Source organism: Alosa alosa, chromosome 5 (genome assembly GCF_017589495.1).
Source record: "Alosa alosa isolate M-15738 ecotype Scorff River chromosome 5, AALO_Geno_1.1, whole genome shotgun sequence".
In the NCBI taxonomy this organism is placed as follows: domain Eukaryota; kingdom Metazoa; phylum Chordata; class Actinopteri; order Clupeiformes; family Clupeidae; genus Alosa; species Alosa alosa.
In genome coordinates, this window is record NC_063193.1 from 34883851 (window position 1) to 34906030 (window position 22180).

The window sequence follows — 22180 nt, forward strand, 5'->3', positions numbered from 1 at the left end:
AGGACCATGATACATGAACTGGTATGAAAGGGACTGAGTGCTTTTCAAGATCACAGATAAAAAGTGATCATGTAATAATTTTGAAGCCGTTTAAATATTGATTTTTCTGAAATGCGAAGGAATACCATGCTCTCTTGAGGTGACCTAAAACAAATCTCTTCTTTATTACCATGACAGTTCAGATACAACAGCTAATCAAGCGTAACATTTGAAACCACCATTATCTTGGCTAAGAACCACAGACACAGACTTGTGAAGTCAGTTTAAAATATGATCAATGTGTACATGACTTCTATAAGTACATTATTGGATACAATCTCTTGTGATACATACATGTCCTGCTAGCCAGAAGTATATGAAATAGATCATCTCTGTATCCAATCTAACTCTACTGTAGTTTCACATACAGATACAAAAAATGAAGCGACACCAGTATAGACCAAATGAAGGCAAAAAGTCAAAAAGAGAAATGTCGAGCACATTTCCTAACTAATCTCCCTTTATCTAACAGTGTAGTAACTTTGCAAAATACATCCATAGTAGTGAGCACGCTAGGAAGTAGAAAAGGCTCATGCAGACGCCTCAGAGTGCTACAACCACGACACAGAATCTTACACTGGGGGCTCCAACAGTCAACGCCGTCGTGTCTTTAGTATCTCACAATGTTATTTGTGTTCAATACAAAGGATGCTATTGGATTCGTTAATGCTGTGTATTACCTTTTTGCTTTTAAATACTTTCTCTAAGGGTCTTCGTTTACAAACAAACTAAGCTGTACATGTTCGGCAGGAGATCAAAACAAATGAACAAGTAAATAAACAAACAAAAACAGGTCTGTCTGAGATAGCACACATTTCTGTTACCATCTCAAAGTGGGTCCGCAGTCAGCTTTTGTGTTGTTCCAGAACACCCAGATCGCAGCTGACTGTGCAGAGGATCTGGCTAGACGTTGGCCCAGACGTGGTCCAGATGTGGCTCAGACGTGGCCCCGATCTGGCCCAGCAGTCAGCTGCTATCTGGGTGGAAGCGTGACCTATTTGGCAACTGTGTGTTAGCATTCTCAGTGTGGCTTTTCTTTCTCTACTAGGCTGCGTACCTTATTACATTTTTAATGACGACTCCCAGCAAGATCCCTACTCCCAACCCCCACCCTCTTAATATCTACCCCCCCCACACACACACACACACACACACACACACACACTGCTCCCCCAGAGAAGGCCACTGAGGAGCGGCATGCGGAACTGTCTAAAGCTCCTCGGAGCGGATGACGTGGAACAGGGTGACGTTGTAGAGCACCTGGTGCCCGTTGTTCCAGGCGTAGAGCGCCCGGTCCCTGGGGTTGTAGTCCAGCATGGAGATGTGCGAGTACTTGTTCTGGAAGGGGATGTCGATGTACTCGTAGGTGGAGGAGTTGGTGTGGAAGGCGTAGTAGACCTTGGTGCCGCCCGAGTAGCCGTTGGTGACGTAGAGCGTGCCACAGATCATGAAGGCCTCTCCGGCGCTGCGCTTCGGGTGATTGGTCGTCCAGCTCTTGATGACCTGCAGCGTGTTGGGGTTCAGCTTGCTGATGACGATGTTCCCCGCGTTCTGATTGGTCGCGTAGACGGCCCACAGCCCTCCCTCGTCCACCATCAGGTCGATGTCGGAGTGGCCTCCCCAGGAGTAGTGGTACCTGTGGGGATGTTTTGATTTCGCTTGCCATCAATATTTGTTGATTTTTTTAAATGCCAGAAATCAAACAAACAAACAAGTCAACGAGGCATATTTGTGACAGAAATCGATGGCAGCCTATTTCTTCCCCTTCCCTCCCTGTCAACACATCCACTGATCTACTCAAGCGCACAGTTTCAGCCCAAGCAGCTTCAGGTAATGGGGAAAACAAACATGTTATCTGTCTATGGCTACGGCAGCGCCCTCTACACATGCATAACACGTACACGTACACCATGCATAACACTTCCAGCCACTGATTAACCTCTAAAAAACTCATCTTAGTTCCGCAAAGATACCCGGGGTGGTAATAGCCCCCCTCCTGATGCCCCGGGAAGGTAATAGCCCCCCTCCCGATGCCCCGGGAAGGTAATAGCCCCCCTCCCGATGCCCCGGGGTGGTAATAGCCCCCCTCCCGATGCCCCGGGAGGTAATAGCCCCCACTCCCGATGCCCCGGGGAGGTAATAGCCCCCACTCCCAATGCTGCGCACAACTCCGCCTGCTGGACCACTCAGTTTGACAACATTATCAAATGGCTAACCAATTAACATATTAGCTTGCTTATCTTGTCAATCTAAATTAGCAGATGTGTCCTTAGGAAAACTATTTTTCCAAAAATTAAATGAAAACTCCATCCCACAGATCGGCCACGAGTGGATTCCGTCTACTGTAACGCAGCAATGGGGTGTTCTCATTCATCATACAGTATGCATTCATCAACACATGCAGTATCCTCCAGAATTATTGGCACCTCTGCTAAAGTTGACTAAAAAGAGGAATATAAAATCATCTTTTGGAAATTGATCTTAATGCCTTAATAAAAAAATGAGGACACCAATTTTCTTTGTGAATGAATAATGTATCATAAATAAATAAATGTTTTCCCTTAAAATACAGGGTTCATAAGTATTGGCACCCCTATGTTAAATTCCCATAGAGGCAGGCAGATTTTTTATTTTTAAAGGCCAGTTATTTCATGGATCCAGGATACTATTCATCCTGATAAAGTTCCCTTGGCCTTTGGAATTAAAATAACCCCACATCATCACATACCCTTTACCATACCTAGAGATTGCCATGGTTTTAGTTCTGTTAGTCTATTAGCTGGTTTGATTTGCATTGAGCTCAATGAGCATAAAAATACAACTTTAGCAGAGGTGCCAATAATTCTGGAGGGTACTGTAGCACCTCTCAGCCAGACATACTGTTTACTGCTTATTCTGTGCATGAAATTTACTTCATATTAAACACCTAATGGTGTTTTAAAAAATGTTAAAAAGGTGCCCGAGTGAGTCTTTAACAAGCATAAGTAATTAATAAGAATGATGCATCTGTCTAGTTCTACAGGCCTAGGATTAGGATTTAGAATCACTATAGGTAATATGTATATGCATAACATTATAAAATGTATTGAACGCATATGTATTATGCAATGCATTTCCTGATATGTTTCATTATTTGTGTCTTCACCTGGCCCTAGCAGTCCAAGATACTGACCTTGCGGCTGCCTTCACCCTGCACTAGCAGTCCAAGCTACTGATCTTGCGGCTGCCTTCACCTGGCCCTAGCAGTCCAAGATACTGACCTTGGGGCTGCCTTCACCCTGCCCTAGCAGTGACCTTGCGGCTGCCTTCACCTGGCCCTAGCAGTCCAAGCTACTGACCTTGGGGCTGCCTTCACCCTGCCCTAGCAGTGACCTTGGGGCTGCCTTCACCTTCACCTGGCCCTAGCACTGACCTTGGGGCTGCCTTCACCTTCACCTGGCCCTAGCACTGACCTTGGGGCTGCCTTCACCTTCACCCTGCCCTAGCAGCCCAAGCTACTGGAGCCCACATGAGGAGGACCTGGTGCCTGGGGAAGCTACGCAGTGGGGGGTCTGTACCTGTTGTTGAAGCCGGCGTAGTCCAGCTGGCTGGTCTTGCTGATGGAGGCGGTCTTGAAGTCGAACTTGATGATGGTGTGGCTCTGGAACTTGTTGAAGTAGATGGAGCCGTTTAGCCAGACCACCTGGCCCAAGTGCGGACCAATGGTGGGGCATATGTGCGGCCGGAAATTGTCTGAGTTCATGAAGTCCTCGATGGACTTGTACTCGCGCACGAAGCGGTTGTTGTGGTAGCCGTCCATGTACCACACCTACAGTCAGACAACACAAACAACATCAGCCTGTATAATATTGATATTTTTCATAGTTAGGCAAATAATTTGCCTAAGGGTATATTGCGTTTACGCTAAGAGATCCTATTTGGCAAGCTGAATGTTCAACATTTAACATTTTCAACAACATGGAATGCAATATTGAATGCTTTTCATTCCCAACACCTAATCCCATGATGCAGTGTGTTTTTGGCTAGTATTGATTCTTTAATAGACTTGTTTTCTTGCTGATAAAGCACTGGAGCTGCCTCCTGGGGGTCTTGCTTTGATCACATCAATCATTTCGACCAATCAGATCCATAGACAAGACTCCTCCCCCCAGGGTCCTCCAACTCTCTCAGGCCAACTCTCACACTGCGTTAGTATCTCTCTCCATCTCTCCCTCTCTCCATCTCTCTCTCTCTCCATCTCTCTCTCTCTCTCTCCATCTCTCTCTCTCTCCATCTCTCTCAGGCCAACTGGGTTTGATCTCTCACACTCCGTTAGTATCTCTCCTCCCTCCCTTTCTCTCTCTCTCTCTCTCTCTCTCTCCATCTCTCCCTCTCTCCATCCCTCTCTCTCTCTCTCTCTCCATCTCTCCCTCTCCATCTCTCCATCCCTCCCTCTCTCCATCTCTCCATCTCTCCCTCTCTCCATCTTTCCCTCTCTCTCTCTCTCTCCATCTCTCCCTCCCTCTCTCTCTCTCTCTCTCTCTCAGGCCAACTGGGTTTGATCTCTCACACTGCGTTATTCTCTCCCTCCTTTCTCTCTCTCTCTCTCTCCATCTCTCCCTCTCTCTCCCTCCCTTTCTCTCTCTCTCTCTCTCTCTCTCTCTCCCTCCCTCTCTCTCTTTCACCCATGTGAAGTGCAGCTCATTAGCAAAGAAACTTGTATCTCTGGCCTGAATCAATAACATAGTGAGATAACATAGTGAGATCCAATAAAGATGCAGAATAGAGAACTCCTGGCCCTGATATGGGCCAAATCCATGTGGAATCAGGGCCAGACCTGGACCAAATTAGAGGCAGATCGGGGCCAAATGTGTTCCCACAATGGCTGCTATCGGTGAGAGGGGGGGTAACGGTTAATTAAGGTGAGAGGGGGGGGATTGGTTAGCTGAGGTGAGGGGGGGGGGTATTGGTTAGCTGAGGTGAGAGGGGGGGGATTGGTTAGCTGAGGTGAGGGGGTATTGGTTAGCTGAGGTGAGGGGTGGGGTATTGGTTAGCTGAGGTGAGGGGGGGGGGGATTGGTTAGCTGAGGTGGGTGGAGGATTGGTTAGAGGATCCTATGAGAAGACGTGCATATTATGGTTGTTTATCCATCATATGACAAATAAACAAATAAAGAAAATTGTATTGATCTTGTTTCGTTGTTGTTTGTCCCGAACAAACGTAGCCTAAACATGATTAAAGACAATAAATTACACAACAGTGGCATAAAGTCCTTGTCTCGTTGCACCATGGGTCTCCAACACGTTGCTCTCAACCTATAGTCAGCTTTGAGCTCGCCAGAGGCTGAAGCACTAGGCTACTACATTTAAACACAATTATTGCCGAGGCATTCCAGCCTACTTAATTTAATAAAAAGTAAACCATGCATAATTAAAAAAAAAAAAACTCAATTTAGGCTACTTCGCTATGCAATAAGGTTTCCATTAGAGCACAGCACGTTCAATGAATGAAGGAAAGGCCTTGTCTCGCAATAAACAGCTGGAAATTCCAACACTTTTTCAACTACACGAAAACTTTACAGTGATCATCAAATACTCTCTAGATTTAAATGCCCATCAGCCCTTCAACATTTAACTATATAATAAAAGTCAAAAAGTAAATTAAATCCCATACCAAAACCGAAAATCGCCTGCATTTGATAGCCTGGTATGCCGCTCCAAACAAAACGCATGTCTCACAATAACGCATAATGTAAGAAATAAAGGTCTGCCTCAATAAGCCTACCTCAAATAAATACCTGTGCTTTGCAGCCCTAAGTAAAATAGTAGACCCTGGACATAATTTAGGATTTACGGAAATGCAATCATTGATTGCTTATGCTCTGGCCGTCTACTGTGCCTCTGACACATTTGGATGGTAACTCCACAGGTGAGCGTGAAAATTGGATGTCGTGGATATGCAAGTAAACTGTTTTTTTTCTGAGTCCGCAGACAACATTCTCTTTAACGGTTACTTCACCATCTGGCGTGTACAACTCAAAGTAAAGACACCACATTTTAGATGAGTTGGGGACGTAATTGTCCGCTCAGGCTGACCATTCTGTGCGTTATCTTCAATACTATCTTCAATAATATTGAATATCTTCAATATTATTTTCAAAACAGGGTGGCTATTGAGGGCTCTGGCTCCAGTCATTATTGTGGCTACTGGCTATTATTATTGATTTGGTCATGGCCAACGCTAGAATACGTTTAGAGCACCGCTATGAGATGGCAAACAATAAAATAAAAAACAAACTAATCATAGACTGTAAAATGCGTTACACTTGGCACTAAAAAAACCGAATAGTTTATTTTATAGTTCGACTCACGGATATTTCACGCCATGTTGAATGCATATTTGCAGTAGGACAGCAGGCGACCGCCTAGTTAGAGCAGCTGTATTATCCAATGAAATTAAGTTGCGCCGGATTAACGACTCCACTGACTCCATCGCGCCGTTCCCGAGCAACTTTTTTCTTCTTCTTGTTATGAGGCAAGAACTTTATGTGCATTATCGCCACCCTCTTACTGGAGGATCGACTCTCTTTTACAGAATATCCAATAAAATCGGCGTTGGTCCATCGCCATTTCCAGCTTTGTAACTTGGCGCATGGTCAGAGTCGACTGGCGCTGATCCCAGCCCTAGTGTTCAAGATGGCGTTGACTATGAATTGGCCGATTTACGCCTCCCACCATTCATTTGTATGGATATGGACTTAGCCGCTCTTAACCAATTATTGGTTAGCTGAGGTGGGGGTGGGGGTGGGGTATTGGTTAGCTGGGGTGGGGGGGGGTATTGGTTAGCTGAGGTGAGGGTGGGGTTGGTTAAATGAAGTAAGAGGATGGTATGGAGGGGAGGAGTCTTGGTTAGCAGAGGTGACGGGGGGGGGGGGGGGTTGGTTAACTGAGGGAGTCTGTTTTTGGAACTGCTGTCAAAATGCATTGAGGGCTTTGATGTTGGCAAGTCATCCGTCACCCATCAGAATAAATGGCTTGGTGACGCAATCAATTTCAAAGAGATTTAGTCCCCGGGCCTGCGTCCTCATCTACTGGCGTACTCATGCGTCCTCATCTACTGGCGTACTCATGCGTCCTCATCTACTGGCGTACTCATGCGTCCTCATCTACTCTGGTAATTAAATGGTCCAGTGGGGCCGAATATTCAGAGTGCAGAGGGAAGGAAGAAGAGAAATGGATCTGCATGATAAAGCATGTACACACACACACACACACACACACGTACACACACACACACACGTATACACACACACACACGCACACACACACACACGCACACACACATACACACACACACACACACACACACACACACACACACACCTGCGTGCACACACACACACACATGTACACACACACACACACACTGCGTATACACACACACACACACACACACACCGTATACACACACACACCTGCGTATACACACACACACACTGCGTATACACACACACACACTGCGTATACACACACACACACACACACCTGCGTGCACACACACACACACACACACATGTACACACACACACACACACACATGTATACACATACACACACACACACACACCTGCGTATACACACACACACATACACACACACACACCGTATACACACACACACTGCGTATACACACACACACCTGCGTGCACACACACACACACACACACCTGCGTGCACACACACACACACACACACACACCTACACACACACACACACACACACACACATGTACACACACACACACACCAGCACACACACACATGTACACACACACACACATATACATATATATATATACATATATACATACATATATATATACATACATATATATATACATACATATATATATATACACATACACATATATATATATATATATATTATATATATATATATTATATATATACATATATATATATATATATAAATATATATAAATATAAATATATATATATAAATATATATACATATATATATATATATAATAATACATAAACATATTACTAATAATAATAATACTAGCTATTACACACACACAAACACAAATTATATTAATACATAAACATACACACACATTAATACACACACACACATAAAATATACGCATTAATAATAATAATACTCCAGACACACACACACACACAAACACACATATATAAACACATTAATAAACACACAAACATTACACACACACATTACCACACATGTACACACACACACACACACAATATCATAAACACACAAACACACATATACATACACACGCAGACAATAAGCACACACACGCATTACACACAAACAAACACACATAAACACACACACACACACACACAAGAAAAACACACAGCATACACATTATCACACACACACACACATATGTACACACACACACACACACACACATACACACAGACAAAAACACGCACATGCACGCATACGCACACTCATACTCACACATAGACACACACACACACGCACAGACACCCCCCCCCTGGCCCCCCACACACACATACACTTTCCCTTAAGAATTCTACCTACCTACACACACACACACACATACAGACAGAATAACTCTCCAGGTCACAGTGCATGTTCTGCTTTTAAACTTCACTTCTCTTTCTGTCTACAGAAGAGCACAAGGTCATTTAGACGATGGCTCTCAGAAAGAGAGAGGCTTAGGCAGAGTTTAAACGTGTCTACTCACTCTCAGTTTGTCCCCACAGGTTTCTAAAAGGTTTAAATTGGAGTAAACTGGAGTTAAGAGCCTAAGAGTCCTCTCATAAATCTATGTTACCATACAGGAAACAGCTTCCTAAATGGACTAAGCTCTGAGAAAGCAACAGTATACCGACACAAAATGGTGCTTTAGAAATACGGCTCTGTGCAGGTTCTATGTACCGTATGCTCTAAACTACAGACTCTGGGCTGGGTCTATTTAATATATGTTCTAAACTACAGACTCTGGGCTGGGTCTATTTAATATATGTTCTAAAATACGACTCTGTGCTGGTTCTATTTCCTGTATGTCCTAAAATACGACTCTGTGCTGTGCTGGTTCTATGTACCGTGTGTTCTATGTGCTGTGCTGGTTCTATGTACCGTGTGTTCTATGTGGTGGATAAGAGCGCAGAACGTACCCGCGTGTCTCCGTCAGAGGCGACTGGGTCGGTCATCCATGAACCGTAGCGGGATCCGGATGTCTTTATGGTGATGGGGTCACTTATGCCTGTCAGCTTCCCACATGCTGCAAGACACAAGGAGAACACGGCATAATAAATGACCCTTACAGCTGCAGAAATTCCCCATAGAGTGCTGTAGAAAACTCCCCTCAGTACTCCACAAATACTACAAGACACAAGGAGAACACGGCATAATAAATGACCCTTACAGCTGCAGAAATTCCCCATAGAGTGCTGTAGAAAACTCCCCTCAGTACTCCACAAATACTACAAGACACAAGGAGAACACGGCATAATAAATGACCCTTACAGCTGCAGAAATTCCCCATAGAGTGCTGTAGAAAACTCCCCTCAGTACTCCACAAATACTATAATACCATAAGTACTAATTAAATGTCCCCTCAGTACTAAAATAAATGCCCCTCGGTACTAAATATATGCCCCTCACTGAATAAATGCCCCTCAGTACTCCATAAATGCCCCTGAGTACTGAATAAATTCCCTTCAGTACTAAAATAAATGATCCTCAGTACTAATATAAATGCCCTTCAGGACAAAAAAAAAATGCCCCTCGGTACTGAATAATTACCCCTCAGTATGGCATAAATGTCTCACAGTACAAAAATAAATGCCTCTCAGTACTGAATAAATGCCTCTCAGTACTGAATAAATGCCCTCTAGATCTATGAAAAGTATCTTAATTGTATCACATTTCATAAGTAAAAAAACATTATAGAAATCAGACGTTGATTGGCAAAAGAAGAGTGGGTTGTGAAGGTTTGTGCTATGAAAGTCATTATGTGTATTCAGTGTGTGGGTGTGTTTGTGTGTGCGTGTTTATGTGTGTGTGTGTGTGTGTGTGTGTGTGTGTGTGTGTGTGTGTGTGTGTTTTAAAAAAAACATTCCTGCTTGGCTAGAGTGTAGGAAACCCTCCAACCAAGAGTCCGTTTGCTATCTTTACCCCCATCTGTATTTCTGACATGGCATCTCTAGATGTGGTCACTGGAGCAGAACTGGACAGGATGTTCTGACCCCCCTCTACTCCAGCCACCTGCTGCATCCCACCACTGCACTGCCCAGACCTCTCCCTCTCTCTCCTCCTCTACCTCTCTCTCTCCCTCTCTCCTCCTCTCTCTCTCTCTCCTCCTCTCCTCTCTCTCTCCTCTCTCTCCTCCTCCTCTCTCTCTCCCCCTCTCCTCCTCTCCTCTCCTCCTCTCCCTCTCTCTCCTCCTCTCCCTCTCTCTCTCCCTCTCTCCTCCTCTCCCTCTCTCTCCTCCTCTACCTCTCTCTCTCCCTCTCTCCTCCTCTACCTCTCTCTCTCTCTCCTCCTCTCCTCTCCTCTCCTCCTCCTCCTCTCCCTCCCTCTCTCTCTCCTCTACCTCTCTCTCTCCATCCTCCTCTCTCTCTCCCTCCTCCTCTCTCTCTCCCTCTCTCTCCATTTTCCTTTCCTCTCACCTCTGTGTCCCTCTCTCTTCTCTCTCTCTCCCCCTCTTTCTCTCTACCTCTCTCTTCTCTTCCTCCTCCTCCCTCTCCCCCTCCTTCTCTCTGCCTCACCTTCTCTCCTTTCATCCCTCTCTCTTTTCTTCTTCTCTCCCTCCACCTCTCTCTCCCTCTCTACTTGTGTGTGTGGATCTGAGGGGGAGCGTAATTATCTGGGTTGGGGTGTAACACTATCACCTAATCAGTAGTACTGGGTTGGGCCGTGACACTATCAGCTAATCAGTAGTACCAGGGGCGTAGATTTGCGTGGGGACTGAAAGACGTGTCCACACCAATGTCAAATTACTGACTGAAATGTCCCCACCAATATTCAGGTTGAAATGGGGAAAAAAGCGCTCACATGCGCTACACAAAGAGTTAAATCATTTCTCACTTCAGTGCTGCGGATTATCTCGTACAGATCTTGTAATGTGTAGTAGCCTATACGGGTAAATCGCGCTGATTTGAAGTTACCTATAATAACTACCAGTAAGCCGCAATCTCCTGCGCAGCATGGCGCTCTACAAAGCATATGAAGTGCGTCCAAATCCACCCATTCTTCTCTGTTGAACTCCTTGAGAAGTAGGCTACTCATCATGTGTCACATGAAAAAGCCTTTTCTCAGCTTTTAAACGGTGCTAGCTAGCCACTATTTGCTGTGATAAACAGTTTGTGAGAAAAATAACTTCAAGAGATTTAATAATTATTCTCTGCGCCCATCTCCACATCCATTCGTCTCGGTGGAATATCGTAGGCCTACACACTCTTCACACAACACATGACAAGCCATATATCAGAATAAAGAGCAGACCTTACCGAACACAAAGGTGTAATGCATTCCCGTGTATAGTTACTGTAGCTGTTCCAGAGAAAACCGTTTTTAAATAAATTGTAGCAAAATTCAACATGGTCTTTCGGCTTTAAGCATTTCTTAAAACTGAGCTGTGCTTACATCGCCTAGATATCTGTAATTATTAGAATCAGAGAATATACAGGCAGCTCACGGTTAAGAGTTTGTCAATGTAGCCTTAATATTTTCACAAAATGCTAAGCATGCATGTATTTAAGTTTCTTAAAACTGAGCTGTGCTTAAATGGGTCAATGCATGATTTCATAACAGACCAAATAGAAAATAAATGTTAAATGTTAAAGGAACCATATGTAAGATTGTGGCCAAAACTGGTACTGCAATCACTTTCAAATTACTGTAGAGCGTTGTATACCCTCCCCCTCCCCCCTGACTCGAGGTTGCCAACCCGGAATGCTGAAACACTACTGACTTTGTGATTAGTAGATAGGTGGAGGGTGGCGTATCAGGCCAAAACACAACATGACATGACAAAACACAACATCAACATCAGTTGAGGGCTGCAACTTTTTTAATGACAATATCCTGGCAGGACTACTGCTATCAGTGATATAAGTATTTGAAATGAACATGATTTCTTAATGTCTAGTGACATATCAGGGCCATTTTATGATTAATTGAAATACATTTAAATACATTTCTTACATATGGTTTCTTTAAATATAGCCTACATATCTGTACCTATTGAAATCAGATTATGTAGGCTACACAGTATAGTTAGATCAAGTTGGACAGTTTTAAATCATGTCAGTCTTGTCTCACATTTTAATCATGGATAGTAGTTAGACAATACACATTTAGACAGGGACAATACAATTTTTGCACATTTGAATAATTTTATATATCTATAGTGGCTGGTGAAAGAGTTGAGGGGTGTTAGTGGGTAGTGTCCCCACCAAAGCTCAGACCAAACCGACGCCCTTGAGTAGTACTGGCCGTAACACTATCACCTAATCAGTAGTACTGGGTTGGGCCGTAACACTATCAGCTAATCAGTAGTACAGGGTGTAACACTATCAGCTAATCAGTAGTACTGGGTTGGGGAATGAGACTTGTGACCGAAGGGTGGCCGGTTCGATCCCTGACTGGCAGGAGAAATGTGGGAGTTTTTGAACAGCACCCTCCCACATCCACTTCCACGGATGAGGTGCCCTTGAGCAAGGCACCAAACCCTCGGGTGCTGGATTAAGGGCTGCCTACTGCTCCGCATGGGCATGTGTGCTCCGCGTGCTGCCTACTGCTCCGCGTGGGCATGTGTGCTCCGCGTGCTGCCTACTGCTCCGCATGGGCATGTGTGCTCCTCATGGGCATGTGTGCTCCTCATGGGCATGTGTGCTCCGCATGGGCATGTGTGCTCCTAGAGAGCTCACTGCTCCCAGTGTGTGTGTATGTGCAATAATCCGGGTGGGTTCAAATAAAGCAACTTCATTTAATCTTTTCCAACAAGGCTTTGAGGAAAGCGCAGCCTGGTTGGGTTTGTGGGCCAGTCTAGGGAACAGCAGGTCTGTCTGCCTCCTCTCCTCTCCTCTCCTCTCCTCTCCTCTTCTCTCCTCTCCTCTCCTCTCCTCCTCTCCTCTTCTCTCCTCTCCTCTCCTCTCCTCTCCTCTTCTCTCCTCTCCTCTCTCTGCTTTTTACATCAACATCTCGCTCATCCCACCAGGCAACAGATGGGCTTGCTCAAATAGGAGGTGAGAATGTCATCCATCACACCTTGTACCGACAGCATCTCCCCCTCCCCCCTGCCAACCCACAACACGCCACATTCGTTCCAAAAGAAGTAATGAATTTTTAAAAATGCTGCATTTTGTCATGCTGTGCTACTGACCTGTTGGCTCTTCTGCTCAGATGATTTTGCCAAGTGTGACACATTGCAGAGATTTGTATTGATAATATAGGACGCTCAGTGAGTCATAAAGCCTGAATGTGTCACTTAGACATGTAGTCTATCAAAGATGCTGTCTAGTTATCTGTCACTTGGACATGTAGTCTATCAAAGATGCTGTCTAGTGATCTGTCACTTAGACATGTAGTCTATCAAAGATGCTGTCTAGTGATCTGTCACTTAGACATGTAGTCTATCGAAGATGCTGTCTAGGGATCTGTCACTTAGACATGTAGTCTATCGAAGATGCTGTCTAGGGATCTGTCACTTGGACATGTAGTCTATCGAAGATGCTGTCTAGGGATCTGTCACTTGGACATGTAGTCTATCGAAGATGCTGTCTAGTGATCTGTCACTTGGACATGTAGTCTATCAAAGATGCTGTCTAGGGATCTGATGGCATGATTTCTCTCAAGTGGACTTTTAAGGAAGCAGAAATAACAAAGATAGCTGAGATTCTGAAATTATTTCAAGCTAAATAAACAGATGTGGGATTTGCATGCAAATGCAGCATGTTCTCCACCAGTTTGACCACTGCTTGCCAGACAATGCACACACATTCTGCTCGGTATCAGGCCTGGCCAGCGTAACCGTGGAAATGATGACCGCGTCACGGCTGGCGATGTGCCAGCTGCAAGGGATTATCTGGACCCGTAATCTTTGGTCTTTCAAATCGTCCTCCAATTTCTAGATGATTGTCTCGGCACGTGTGCACTGCAAAAGTACCCATAATGCACTGCAAAAGTACCCATAATCCCATCAGCGGTTGTTATGTTGGCGGCAGGCGCCCCTCGGGTGTCAGAGCAAATCCGTGCCTATCTGGAGCAGGTGGCGATGCTATGACGACAGGATTATTTCGGCAGGTGGAATCATTTCGCACATCTGAACAAACCAAATCTGGTGATTCTGTCACCACCACAGCGTGATTCACTCTGGGTCGTCCACGACGACGGCGCTGGCTAAAAATAGCGCGGCATGCGCCTCGACTTGTCTGTGTGACGTCCCAGCCGTGCAGCCGTCTGTAATTATTTACGGCCTTCTGCGGCTCCTCTTCTGCGGATCCTCTTCTGCAGCTCCTCTTCTGCGGCTCCTCTTCTGCTCCTCCCCTCCTTTCATTTTAGATGAGTTCAACCCTCCCCACCCCCATCCGCAGCTTTTAAGGGAGTTTTGATGAAGCCGTTGGAGTGGCATTGGCAGAGAGCTGGTGCACACACTCTAAAGCGCAGTCTCCTGGACTCCCTGTCTAAAGCGCAGTCTTCTGGACTCTCTGTCTAAAGCGCAGTCTTCTGGACTCTCTGTCTAAAGCGCAGTGTCATCACACTAGGGGCCCCGTGAAGAAAACTTTACACTGATGTGCGTAAACAAGAGCCAATCTCACACCTGTACCACAGTGATGTCATTTGTGCAACACTCTCCTGTTAAAGATGTTTAAGCTGTTGGAGTCTGCTATCTTTGTCTATTTGTCTACTCTTTGTGTTAGAGTCTGCTATCTTTGTCTACTCTTTGAACAGCTATATTTCACAGTTCAATGTTCCTCCATCAGCTCAATACCAGGACACACACACACACTGACAAAATGTTAGAAACTGCTAGAAGAGGCATGTTGTAAATGTGGTGTAGAGTATTAATGGAGAGATGCTTCGCTGTGGTGTGCATATGAATCTTTATGAATGTCTCCATCTTTATTCCCAGTCTCAGAGCAGTAGGCTGATTAGGTTGAAATGTTCTATTAGTACTACTGCTGCCACACTAGGGTCTGGAGTGCACTTATATTATGGTGTCCACCCCTCCTACAGTCCAGTCCCTTCACCCTATAGTGTCCACCCCTCCTACAGTCCAGTCCCTTCACCCTATAGTGTCCACCCCTCCTACAGTCCAGTCCCTTCACCCTATAGCTTCTCCATCCTATAGCTTCTCCATCTTATAGCTTCTCCATCCTAAAGTTTATACATCTTATAGCTTCTCCATCCTAAAGTGACACCATCCTAAAGTTTATACATCTTATAGCTTCTCCATCCTAAAGTGACACCATCCTAAAGTTTATACATCTTATAGCTTCTCCATCCTAAAGTGACACCATCCTAAAGTTTCTCCATCTTATAGCTTCTCCATCTTATAGCTTCTCCATCCCATAGATTCTCATTTCTATACAAACCAAGACGGCGGATTCCTAAAGAAACGCAATCACCAACCCCATAAGTGTATCTTTTGATTTTGCGACGAGAATTCTTGGTTCTAACAGTTGATGTGCCGTGTGAGTGGGCAGAAATAGGGCACCCACCAGGCCAGCACCAAACTCCGAGCACGGTAAACAAAATCTGATTTTTAAGGCCGTAAATGCTCCCATTAAGAACCAAACCAGATTCTGTTCAAATCAAATGGAAAATATAAGGTTAATTTATCAAATGTTATTTTAAAGTATTAAAAACATCTTTATTTTAGAATTTTTGAACGAAAGGGGTGGAAATTGGTGCTTTTACAATATGTTTCTGACAGATGGTCATCAGAATCATTTATGTGCAATAAAGCAAAATTGAGTAAATTGAGCAGGCGCATTGCGCTAGGAATAAAAGTTTTTTATTGGACTTATAAAAGGGGATTCTTAGTCTCGATGTACTGTGCCCGGGTTCTGAGTGCTGGGAGTAGAGTGGTCAGTGGTCAGTGTTCAGTGATCAGTGCTCAGTGGTCAGTGTGATGTGAATGAGATTTTATTCTGGTTCCTGCCCGGCTGTGTTCAGTGCTCAGTGGTCAGTGTGATGTGAATGAGATGTTATTCTGGTTCCTGCCCTGCTGTGTTCAGTGCTCAGTGGTCAGTGTGATGTGAATGAGATGTTATTCTGGTTCCTGCCCTGCTGTGTTCAGTGCTCAGTGGTCAGTGTGATGTGAATGAGATGTTATTCTGGTTCCTGCCCTTCTGTGGTCTGCACTGCAGATCTCCTGCTTCCCTATTACCTTAATGATGCCTGTGTGTGTGTGTGTGAGAGAGAGATTGTGTGTATGTGTGTGTGTGTGAGAGACAGAGAGAGTGTGTGTGTGTATGTGTGTGTGTGTGAGCGAGAGAGTGTGTGTGTATGTATGTGTGTGTGTGTGAGTGAGAGAGTGTGTGTGTGTGTATGTGTGTGTGTGTGTGTGAGAGAGAGAGAGAGAGTGTGTGTGTGTGTGTGTGTGTGTGTGTGTGAGAGAGAGAGAGAGAGGAGTGTGTGTGTGTGAGAGAGAGAGAGAGAGAGAGTGTGTGTGTGTGTGTGTGTCGGAGTCTCAGTCTGTAGTCCTGATAGCTGCCTCTAATGGAAGCCGAGTGATTCTTACACTCGCGCCAGCCGCCACTGGAAATCATGGCTCACTGGTTTTGGAATCGCCAGACATTGCACCCCTCTGCTATGGTGGCTGAGAAGTGAAAATAAATGTACATTTGCGGGTGCCTGAGTCTCACTCTCTGGTCACTGTCTCACACTCTGTTATCACTATCTGTCTCACTCGCTGACGACAGTCTCACTCTCTGTTCTCTGTCTCACTCTCTGTTCTCATGCTGTCTCACTCTCTGTTCTCTGTCTCACTCTCTGTTCTCATGCTGTCTCACTCTCTGTTCTCTGTCTCACTCTCTGTTCTCATGCTGTCTCACTCTCTGTTCTCTGTCTCACTCTCTGTTCTCATGCTGTCTCACTCTCTGTTCTCATGCTGTTTCACTATCTGTCTCACTCTCTGTTCTCATGCTGTCTCACTCTCTGTTCTCTGTCTCACTATCTGTTCTCAGTCTTTAGGTGTGAATGGTGTATGTGAAGGCATCTCCACCTACAGTCTGTTTCCAGCCACTCCCACAGAGGAAGTGGACGACTCTCACAGAGGAAGTGGACGACTTCACACACCCACAGAGGAAGTGGACGACTCCAGTGACCCCAGGGTGGGTAGCCTCCACATCACATACCAATATATTGAGTGGCAGTTCAACTTGAACTACGTCCACATAGTCCTTGTAAAAGTGGAAGTAAGAGAGGCTCAATCACAGTCGCCCGCGATACACTTTTTCTTAACATGTTAACTTCTTCATTTTGACAGCCCTAAAAATAAAAATAAATAAAGAAAAAGATGCTTTCCTACACAAGTTCCTGGGCCAATCAATCAGCTGTCTGTGTATAACCACCATGTCGCTCTCATTTCATAAACGTAAAGGTTGCTTCTGAAATATGTGTCTTTGTTTTGGGTTTTATCTGTCTGACCGCAACATAACCATGACATAGTCATTTCATTGTCTGAATATAAAACAATGTGCAATGTGTGTGTGTGTGTGTGTGTGTGTGTGTGTGTGTGTATGCATGTGCTTTTCCACGTGCCTGTCCCTGTGTCTCCTACCCACCACTGAGTCTCTGTCCAGCTACCCTGCGGTAGGCTCCCGGACACTGCCGTGTCCACTCAGCACGCTCTGTAGATGTGTAGATGTGTCTGTAGATGTGATGTGTCTGTAGATGTGTCTGTAGATGTGATGTGTCTGTAGATGTGTAGATGTGTCTGTAGATGTGATGTGTCTGTAGATGTGTCCACTCAGCACGCTCTGTAGATGTGTCTGTTGATGTGTCTGTAGATGTGTCTGTAGATGTGTATGTAGATGTGTCTGTCTGTAGATGTGTCTGTAGATGTGTCTGTAGATGTGAGATGTGTATGTAGATGTGTCTGTAGATGTGTCTGTCTGTAGATGTGTCTGTAGATGTGTCTGTAGATGTGAGATGTGTCTAGATGTGTCTGTAGATGTGTCTGTAGATGATGTGTCTGTAGATGTGTCTGTAGATGTGTCTGTAGATATGTATGTAGATGTGTCACATCTACAAGCATCTCAAACATCAATATTGGAATACTTCTAGTGAAAATACAAAGAGATTAGTGGTTATATGCTGTTAACAAATGAATAATTGTAGTGGGTGTGTCTGTAAGATACTTATGTCTATGTATGTGAGATGTGTGTGAGATACTGTGTGAAGATGATGTGTGTGAGATACTGATGTGTATGTGAGATGTGTATGTGAGATACTGGATGTATATGTAGAGATGTGTACATTAAATACTGATGTGTATGTGAGATGTGTACATGAGATACTGATGTGTATGTGAGATGTGTATGTGAGATGTGTGTGTAGAAGATGTGTATGTGTCCACTCAGCACGCTCTGTAGATGTGTAGATGTGTCTGTAGATGTGATGTGTCTGTAGATGTGTCTGTAGATGTGATGTGTCTGTAGATGTGTAGATGTGTCTGTAGATGTGATGTGTCTGTAGATGTGTCCACTCAATAACATCTGTAGAATGTGTCTGTTGATGTGTCTGTAGATGTTCTGTAGATGTGTATGTAGATGTGTCTGTCTGTAGATGTGTCTGTAGATGTGCCCTGTAGATGTGAGATGTGTATGTAGATGTGTCTGTAGATGTAATCTGTCTGTAGATGTGTGTCTGTAGATGTGTCTGTAGATGTGAGATGTGTCTAGATGTGTCTGTAGATGTGTCTGTAGATGATGTGTCTGTAGATGTGTCCAAGACCCAGACACTATGCCAAGCTATGACGCCTTCGCCAAACATGCGCTCACATCTACAAGCATCTCAAACATCAATATTGGAATACTTCTAGTGAAAATACAAGAGATTAGCAGTGGTTATATGCTGTTAACAAATGAATAATTGTAGTGAATTGTAGAAGATGTCTATGTAAGATACTAATGTGTATGTGATATACTGATGTGAAGAAGATGTGTGTGTGAGATACTGATGTGTATGTGAGATGTGTACGTGAGATACGGATGTATATGTGAGATGTGTATGTTAGATACTGATGTGTATGTGAGATGTGTACATGAAATACTGATGTGTATGTGAGATGTGTATGTGAGATACTGATGTGTAGAAGATGTGTATGTGAGATGTGTATGTGAGATACTGATGTGTATGTGAGATGTGTATGTAAGATACTGATGTGTATGTGAGATACTGATGTGTATGTGAGATACTGATGTGTATGTGAGATGTGTATGTAAGATACTGATGTGTATGTGAGATACTGATGTGTATGTGAAATACTGATGCGTATGTGAGATGTGTATGTGAGACGTGTATGTGAGATACTGATGTGTATGTGAGATGTGTATTTGAGATGTGTGTGTGAGATACTGATGTGTAGAAGATGTGTATGCGAGATGTGTATGTGAGATACTGTGAGTAGGCTGTTGAACTGTAGTGTTAACTCTGCTAGTGTTAAACAGGGGACTCTGCTAGTGGAAAACAGGGGACTGCTAGTGTTAACTCTGCTAGTGTTAAACAGGGGACTCTGCTAATGGGGACTCTGCCCGTGTTAAACAGAGGACTCTGCTAGTGTTAAACAGGGGACTCTGCTAGTGTTAACTCTGCTAGTGGTAAACAGGGGACAGTGCTAGTGTTAAACAGGGGACTCTGCTAGTGTTAACTCTGCTAGTGTTAAACAGGGGACTCTGCTAGTGGTAAACAGGGGACTCTGCCAGTGTTAAACAGGGGACAGTGCTAGTGTTAAACAGGGGACTCTGCTAGTGTTAACTCTGCTAGTGTTAAATAGGGGACTCTGCTAGTGTTAAGCAATATGCACAGCTGTGTCCAGATCTGCCCTGAAGAGAAGGGTGTTGACTGCTGTGCTGTGAATATTATGAGCACTGTGTAGTGAGCTAGTGTGTGTACATGTGCTCGTGTGTGTAGTGTGTGTACATGTGTTAGTGTGCCCATGTGTGTGTGCACTCACACAGGCATGCATGCATGTGTGTGTGTGTGTGTGTGTGTGTGTATGCATCAGTAAGGTTAGAATCTGTTACAATATGAGTATTAAATTAACCTTTGTTATTTTAGGTCATGATAAGAGGTTTCAGAAGGGTGTGTGTGTGTGTGTGCAGGTGTGTGTGTGTGTGTGCAGGTGTGTGTGTGAAGGTGTGTGAGTGTGTGTAAGTGTGTGTGTGTGTGCAGGTGTGTGTGTGTGTGTGTGTGTGTGTGTGTGTGTTCAGGTGTGTGTGTGTGCAGGTGTGTGTGTGCAGGTGTGTGTGTGTGTGTGTTCAGGTGTGTTTGTGCAGGTGTGTGTGTGTGTGCAGGTGTGTGTGTGTGTGTGTGTGTGTGTGTGTGTGTGTGTGTGTTGTGTTCAGGTGTGTGTGTGCAGGTGTGTGTGTGTGTGCAGGTGTGTGTGTGTGTGTGTGTGTGTGTTCAGGTGTGTTTGTGCAGGTGTGTGTGTGTGTGCAGGTGTGTGTGTGTGTGCAGGTGTGTGTATGTGTGTGTGTGTGTGTGTGTGCAGGTGTGTGCGTCTGTGACTTCTCCTCCTACCTAATTTCTGCATGCATGCACGTAGCCTCTCCTCAAGATTAGCCACTCTGCTGTGGAGCTCGTCGTAGTCATAGGTGCCCATCTCCTCCTGCAGCTCACTGAGCTCTGCACTCAGGTTCCTCACCTCCTCTTTAAACTGCATGACCATTTTAGCATCGGCTTTGTACTCCTCCAACACTGGGATCATTGGCCTAAGATCCTCCATTCGGGCTTTAATGGCCTGCAAGGTCAGAATAAGCTGGTTCAGTGTTATGCGTGCAGAGTCCTGTGCAAAACAAGCTCCCTGTCTTTCCCTGCTCTCGTCCTGCCTAGCTCCCTAGCGGTGTGTGTGGGTGTGTGTGACTCTGTAGAGCGACTGTGTGAGTGTGTGTGTGTGTGTTTGTGTGTGTGTACGCGTGCCTTAAGACGTGACGGAGACACACAAACAAGGCAGCACGAAACACTGAGAAACAATTTGGGAAAACTCTTTTTATTTAGTCAACCGTCAAAAAATGCAAAGACTTTGAGTTACATGCTTTTGTGTCATACATACAACAAATGGGTGGATTTGAAGAGTTTCCTGGGGTTGCATTCGTTTTGTTTTGCTTTGTTTTGTTTTGTTTGTTTGTCCTCTCTCTCACAGATCAACAACCAGATTGGTGCATTAACAACAAGCTAATAAACATGGAGAGACAGAGGTGGAGTCATTTATAAAGTCAATAAAAACAAAACGAAAACCCATCCAAACAAAACAAACGTCTGTCCATGAGATGCATCTACACAACGTCATGCAAAGGACCAGATGCAGTGGGCGGGATGGTGCCTAGAGGTCACACACACACACACACACACACACACACACACACACACACACACACACAGACTGCTGGGTGTGATTATTCAGCTGAGTGAGCGTGTTGGACGAGGGCGGTATGAGCTGCCTCTTCCGTTTGGGTTCGTTTCTCATCTCAGCAGCACTGTCTCCCTGTCTCTCTGAGCTGAGCTGAGCTGAGCCAAACTGTCTTTAAAGTGGTTAGCCCTGCAAGCAAGCAAGAAACACCACACACTGTTGAGTCTCCAGTCTACTCCTACACAATGAGCTGACTCACAACACACAAGACACACACACACACACACACACAAATACACACACACGACACATGCACGCACACACACACACACGACACATGCACGCACACACACATACACACGACACATGCACACACAACACACACACACACACACACACACACACACATGATACATGCACGCACACAACACACACACACACACACACACACACACACAGCAAGACTGGACCATTGTGTGTGTGGGCAGCATGCAGGAAATCACAGGGGGTTGGGCATGTTGAAATGTGCAAATAATCCATATTGGTTTAGTC

General features: G+C 44.7%; 1 protein-coding gene across 2 annotated transcripts in view; it reads right to left on the reverse strand.

Moving 5' to 3' along the window:
- Positions 1-1170: 1170 nt before the first annotated feature.
- The window catches only part of LOC125294677 (noelin-like), a 33223-nt gene continuing 12213 nt past the window's right edge, over positions 1171-22180 (reverse strand). For both annotated transcript variants that reach the window (XM_048243597.1, XM_048243596.1), the window contains exons 4-7: positions 20800-21019; positions 9219-9325; positions 3597-3847; positions 1171-1675 (exon numbers count right to left, since the gene is read on the reverse strand). In XM_048243597.1, coding sequence (XP_048099554.1) covers positions 1249-1675; positions 3597-3847; positions 9219-9325; positions 20800-21019 — 1005 coding nt within the window. In that variant the 3' untranslated portion in view covers positions 1171-1248. The remainder of the gene's footprint in view (positions 1676-3596; positions 3848-9218; positions 9326-20799; positions 21020-22180) is intronic.